The sequence below is a fragment of the Orcinus orca genome, chromosome 11, assembly GCF_937001465.1.
Source record: "Orcinus orca chromosome 11, mOrcOrc1.1, whole genome shotgun sequence".
Lineage (NCBI taxonomy): Eukaryota > Metazoa > Chordata > Mammalia > Artiodactyla > Delphinidae > Orcinus > Orcinus orca.
The window spans coordinates 64,432,599-64,439,564 of record NC_064569.1 but is presented as its reverse complement, the minus strand read 5'-3'; the positions used below and the strand labels follow the sequence as shown (position 1 = coordinate 64,439,564).

The 6,966-nt window shown below is 41.0% G+C and overlaps 1 protein-coding gene across 6 annotated transcripts in view; it reads left to right on the top strand.

The window, feature by feature from the left end:
• The first annotated feature begins 811 nt into the window (after positions 1-811).
• The window catches only part of PPP1R12A (protein phosphatase 1 regulatory subunit 12A), a 151,563-nt gene continuing 145,408 nt past the window's right edge, over positions 812-6,966 (top strand). For 3 of the 6 annotated variants that reach the window (XM_004271585.4, XM_049694980.1, XM_049694979.1), the window contains exon 1: positions 812-1,314. In XM_004271585.4, the coding sequence (XP_004271633.1) occupies positions 1,078-1,314 (237 nt within the window). In that variant the 5' untranslated portion in view covers positions 812-1,077. The remainder of the gene's footprint in view (positions 1,315-6,966) is intronic. The other 3 variants (XM_004271583.4, XM_049694978.1, XM_049694981.1) reach the window with 2 other exon arrangements.

The window sequence follows — 6,966 nt, the reverse complement described above, 5'->3', positions numbered from 1 at the left end:
CTTTTGAACTCTAGAAGCAGCTGGGTCTTTATCCACCCCTAGAAAGCGATGGAGCAGGAACCAGAAATCCCTTAAAAGGTCAGGACCAGTAACAAGGCAGAGCTAAACTCCGGGGTAGTAGCAGACAGGATTAAAGCATTGAAAGAAGGGAAAGAGGACCCAAAATACGAGCGAGAGAAAACAAACAAACAAACAACAAACACAAACACAACAAAGCAAGAAAAAATAAGCATAAGATGAAAGACGTTTCTACAGTGGAGGCTGGCAGAAAGCCACTGCAATTACTGCAGGTCAACCCTTGTCACAAGGCGGTCACCTTGGGCTGAGATCTGGCGTAACTACCAACAAATCCCTCGGCTGTACACACAGACCCTGCTTTTAAAAGGTTCTTAGCAAATTCATCTGAGTTCCTCAGAAAGGGAAATCACTAGCGCTTAATTCACGACCTATCTATCCTCCATTCTATTCAAATAACGCAGCCAATAGGAAAATCCTCCGCCCTGAGCAAACCACTCGGCAGAGCTGAGACAGCCCTGGAGGCAAGTCTGCCCCGAAGAGCCGCCATACAACCCGACTGTTGGCCTGCGGAACCCCAGGAGCCCTCAGCGGGGCAGGACAACCTTCCTTCCCTGTCTCCGCCCTTCCAGGTTGGTCCCAGCCCCCGCTGCCCAGGCGGCCTGGACCACACCCGCTTCCCTCCGGTGGCCTAGCCTCCCCCGCCGCGGCTCGCGGGAGCGCTCTTCCTGGGGCGGGCACAGGCCCATGGCGCATGCGCACTGTCCGAAGGGCGCCTCCCTGCCCGGATCTCGCGAAGTTACGTTAGATTGGCCGCCGGTGACGGGTGGCCGGGCGGGGGGCGGGAGGGCTTCTGAAGTAGGAAGGGAGGTCCGTTCGGCCGGGCGCGCCGCCCCAGTGCTCTGTGGGATACTGGAAGTCTCGAGCGTCTCCTCCCGGTTCCCAGCCCTCTTCTGGCCAGCACTCATAGAAACAGTCACACACCCCCTGCCTCCCCTCTCTTCCCTCTCCGCCTCCCCTTTCCCCCCCTCGCGATAAGAAGACCCGGCGGCAGGAGAGGGGATGAAGATGGCGGACGCGAAGCAGAAGCGGAACGAGCAGCTGAAGCGCTGGATCGGCTCCGAGACGGACCTCGAGCCTCCCGTGGTGAAGCGCCAGAAGACCAAGGTGAAGTTCGATGATGGCGCCGTCTTCCTGGCTGCTTGCTCCAGCGGCGACACGGACGAGGTCCTCAAGCTGCTGCACCGCGGCGCTGATATCAATTACGCCAATGTGGACGGACTCACTGCCCTGCACCAGGTCTGTGCGCCCCGCCGCCGCTCTCCTGACCCTGCGGGTCCTCGTTAGCCTCCCGCCTGGGCCTCCCCTCGGCTCTTGGTCTCCTGAGGCTGGGGGCGGCGGGAGACTCCCTGCCGCGGGGTGAGGGGGCGGCTTCCCGCGAAGGAGGGAGGGAGAGAACTGGTAGAGGGAGGGCCCTAGGCTTGGGGCCCCCTTCAGACCAGTTGGTGGTGGAGTAAGGGAACCAGGAGATTTCCGGGGCAGAGGGGGAAAAGGACTGTGGTCCGCTTGGGGCCCCAGGGCCATTTGTGGACGTGTGTCTGGGATTTGGGGTCGAGATGGGGAGCGGTGTGGTGGAGTTGTGCCTGGGCCCCCGATGTCAGTGATGTCAGAGTCGGAGGACGGCGGATGCTGAAGAAAACTACGAACAAGAGGCACTGGGGACACTTGGGTAGAGGGACGTCTTTGGCTTGTTAGGAGGGCGTTGGATTTATTGTAGTTTTTAGGACTTGATTATAAATGATGATAATAGTAATCAAGCGCCCTAAGCCGAGTGCCCTGAGCAGACGGTTTCCTGTTTTCTCCTTTATTACTCTTGGTCACTGGGGAGGGGGAAACTGTAATTTAGCTGATCTGCACCGGCTGAAGGGGAGAGGGTGAAAGTGGGTAGCGTGAGGAAGCGTTCTAAAGGGCTTGCCCACCGCGGGGCCGGAACGTACGAAAGAGCCTCTAACTCGGAGTAGCGTTTGCCGCAGTGTCAGAGATCCTTTGGCCCCAGGTCCAGGGGTGTGCATTGGGGTTAAAAAGAGAAGAATAAATACGAGGCACTCTTTTCAGAGCCGGTTACCAAGCTCTCATTTTTCTTTTGGGGGGTGGGAAAAAAGAAAGCTGTTCACGAACTTTTCTCAAAATGGATGCTTTGTGCATGTTAAAGTTTTATAGTAGTCTGATTGGGATCTCTCAATGTTAGCCAAATAAGGAGAAACTATTGGCAATCCGGAGATAATGTTGCTTTGCCTTTAACAGGCCAAAAGCAACACAACCACTTAGAGTTCTTCTTAAAAAGCAATTTTTCAGTGATGGTAGTAGGTGTCAAAACATAAACTCTTTCCATTTTATTAGTGGACAACTTGGAATTACTAGAAAACGACTTAACAGCAATAGCTTCCCCTTACAATGAAAAGACTTGTAAACTAACTCAAAGTTGCCTTGGTTATATGTGGAAGATGTTATATGTGGAAGATGTTGATTAATGCTGTGACAAAAACTTGTTTGGGAGGTTGAAACTTATGGTTTCATATTTCATGCATATTGCTGCTTTTTTAAAAGAGGTGTGTGGTGGCGTTTTTCCTTTTACTCCTTCCTGTTTAGTGAATGATGACTGTTTTAAATTTTATTTAATTGAATTCTCATATCAAACTTGGCTTATAGCCTTTGTTTACAAAGTTGACTGGATGAACTGTAATGACTGACAAATTGCAGGACAAATCTGGAATTTAGCGTGTGGCACCCAGTAAAAATATAGCATGGTCTTTAGCTCTTTATCTGTTCCATTAATTTAGAGTCTCTAATGTATAACAAACTTTTTATTTGGCTGAGGTTTATTTTAAGCTGTAGCATAACTCTAGATTCTAAAAACATGGTGTTGAAATGAAAGAAACTTTCAGCATTAGAAATGATAATGTAATTATGTAGGATGACTCTTCAAATTTCTTTCAAGTGTAATTTACATGGTTTAGTATGGAATTGATTCAGAAAGACAGATTATTGTATGCTTGAGGTCAGGATAAGGTTGCATAATGGTTTATATCAGTATGTTTTATTAAAGTTGTCATATAGAAATGTAAAGTTATTACAGTTGTTGAGGAACCCAATTATATTGGCTTGGAGGAAGAGAAAACTTCTAATATTTATATTCTTACTGGCTTAGGTAGAAAGAGAAAATACATCTAACAGGCTTCTTAGAGGTTTTTTTTTTTCCTCCTCTAAATTTGGACATGTTGCAAGAATTATCAGACTTATCAAAGTCTTCCTGATTAACTGAATTCAGTGGTTAGTTTGGCATTATTTAGGTGTTGTCTTTATTAGATATTTTGTTTTAGCTGACAAACACTTAAGCAGAAGTTGCCAAGTTTATGCATAATCATTTGCATAATTTCTTTTTGTAATTTATTTGCACATTCCTTAACTCAGTGAAGCCAAGGTCTTTAAAATATCAACCATTAAAATTTTTATTATGTTTTCTCCACCCTCTTTTCTCGTTTATTGACTCTTGTACTTTTTTGCCATTGTGACAGAGAACAAGGAGTTCGCTTTCGGCAAATTCAGAACAACAGATAGTGAAAGGTGATAAAACTTTTTAAAAAAAGAATCAAAAAATTTTAACCTTAAAAATCTCTTGAATACTGATTGCTTTAAATACTTAAATTATAAAACCAAAATTGACCCGTTGATTTGTTTAATAGCCCTTGAATAATTTTTTTTAATTTAACCTCTTGAAAGCTCATAGAATAACCAGAATGTTTTTACCAGATTAATTATTGGTTAGTCTTTTGGAATATTCATTTCCATTTTTGGTTTTGATCAAGTGTCTTTTTTTTTCTTTTTTAAAGATTTTTTTAATGTGGACCTTTTTTTTTTAAGTCTTTATTGAATTTGTTACAGTATTGCTTCTGTTTTATGTTTTTGTGGGTTTTGGGGGGGGGGGTTGGCCACAAGGCATGTGGGATCCTAGCTCCCCGACCGAGGATCAAACCCGCACCCCTTGCATTGGAAGGCAAAGTCTTAACCACTGGGCCGCCAGGGAAGTTGGATGGAGTGTCTTAAATGTCACTGTCAGGAGAAGAGTTTTAGGAACTTTACAACCCACAAATCCTCTTCTTAATCTAATATTTTACTTCCATTTTAATATAAACAGGTTATATTTAAAAGTTTCTTTAATTAGTTGAATGTTCTTTCTCATTAGAAGTTACGAAAGATAGTTTCCTTTTTTGTGTGTGTGTAAAAATAGGTCATTCATATAGGAGAAAAAGCAGTGTTTCTAGTCAAATTTCCTATCTTGGTCTCTAGAATAACCTCCCTTCCCCTAACCCCCTCCAGTAGCTAGAAAATAGTACTGAAGTTACGTTATAAACTTCTGATTTTCTAGAACTGAGGTAGAGTAGAATTTCATTTTTATCAGTGGGCAATAATCAGCTCTGATTTAAGAGCTACCTGGTAGAGTCTTAATACTATATGATCTGTATCTTTATTTCAGTATACTTTATAAAGGTTTTAGGAGAGTAATAATAGTTTTCTATAGAATGCTTTATTGCTGATGCTTACTGATACTGGTGTGCATAAAATACAGGACTGAGATTTCTTCCAGCAGTTGTGAGTGTAGCCTTTTGATTTTACCTTAAAATCTTATCTGCTTCCTCTGTGCCTGTGACTTCCAAGTCAGTTTCCAGTTCTCACATTGCTGCAGAGCTCCAATCCCTCATTTCCATTTTTCTACTGATGACGAACTGTTGATTTAAAGTAAAATATTATTCAATATATTGTGATTTTATATTTAAAAATATATCTTCAAGTAGTGATGTAGTAAATAGAGGTCCACCCCCTTTGCGGTAGAATAGCAACTGTTTATTTACATCAATATCAGGAATTTCTTTAAATTCAACCCGAAATGAATATTTTTCTTTCTTCGCCAAATCTATTCTTCTCATCGATGCCTGTTTCTGATAATGATGTCATTAATCTCTAGATTAAGCTTTAAACATTTTAATTATTGTTTACTCATCCCCTTGTCTACATATAGACACTCAGTCTTCATAACTGCCTTCACATCAATTCTTTTTCTTGCTACTCTTATTATCAATCTAGGTCATACCTTTATTATTTTTATCCCTAGAGTAAAGTAATAGCCTAATTGCTTTCCCTTCCTCTTCTCTCCCTGGTCCAGTCTAGCATTCATACTGCTATCACATTAATCTTTTAACAATATCATTTCAGTCATGTCACTCCTCTCCATAAATTCAGATTTAAAGTGTTTCACCATTTAGGTTAGACCTGATATATCCCCACTGTGTTATATCCTTTACTCTTTTTACTTCCATGCCTATGGCCTTGCTTTTTCCACCACTAGAATATACTCCCTCCCTCTTTGCCAATCAAAATCTTGGTCATTATTCAGGGTTCAACCCAGTTGTCCTCCAGAAAGGATCTTTCTGTCCTTTGAATTTGTATAATAACTATGTCACTGGAGAGACTCTCCTCTGGGGTGCTCATTTTACCTTACATTTTGCCTCTTTGCTGCTGTTAAAATGCTTCTTACTGAGTAGTGTGTGTTTTTAAGTTTGTCTTTCCTGGCTGACTCTAAGGACCCAATCTTCCATATTTTTGTATTTCCAGAGCCTGGCACACAGTAGGCGCTCACTAAAGATTTATTGAATTTTATCTTTTACCTCGTATCATAGATAGGAAGTTTTATAGTCATTTGTATGTTGTAAGATAAATCATTAAAACATTCACACCCAGCTACTTAGAGTACAGTTCTTGCACATGGTAGAACTTGTTGTGGATCTTCTGTGCAGATATTTTTAATGTCTTGAGATTTAAAAAAATTTTTAATATTAACCTCCTTCCCATTAAAAAAATTCTGAACCAGTTTAACTATTGATTAAGAGATAGAAAAATATTCACTCGAGTCATCAATTAATTTGCTACCTTCTTTATAAAGGTCTGAACTAGGTCCTATAGAGGAATACAGAATACAAAAAAATTCTGAACTGGTTTAACTGTTGATTAAGAGAGAGAAAAATATTCACTCGAGTCATCAGTTAATTTGCTACCTTCTTTATAAAGGTCTGAACTAGGTCCTATAGAGGAATACAGAGAGTAGAATTAAATCCATGTTCTTTGCTATTATAATTTTAAAATAAAGTTTTCCTTTTGATTTTCAATAGATACAGACTTGCAGGTAAGTTTAATATTACATCCCTTTGCTCTTAAAATACAAATTTTATCTACTTCTGAGGGAGCCATTTGAAGCTTCTTTGAGGAATATGTGACTCCCCTCTTGTCAGTAAAAGGAATACTTTTGTTGAGTTTTTTCTCAAGTGCTTAATCTTCTCAGCCAAGCCATTTTCACTGAATCATAATCTGAAATGTAACTCTCTTTTAAAAAGTATTCTAATGGGGCTACTTAAAGTGTTTTCCAACCAAAAGGAAAAGAGACTGGAAGCAGCTGATATTGAGTCTCTTGTTAGAGAATAGTGTAATTGCTGTATATGAGAAATCTCTTTAAAACTGAATGTAGAGTTTATAATTGTTTCCTTTTTTTTTTTTTTGGTGGAGGATATTAAGATCTTGGAAGAATCTGTTGGATACCTTATAACTAATATTAAAACCTCTGTTTAAAAAATATACAGTATAAGTTATTTTCTCTACATAATCTTATTTAAATGGCTGATGGCTCTTCAAACTTTTTATTGAAATCATCCTAACCATAAAAAACAAACAAACAGAACAAACCTAAACAAAATTTCTAACCCCAAACTGGCCCCTCACTAGCCATGAATGGGGTATTCTGGTAGGGCACCAGTGCCCACAGTGCTGTTGTTATAATGCCTTCTCTGCAGTTGATACCTCTGTGCTTCCTGGCAACAGTTTTGTGGTCTGACTTTGAAGTGT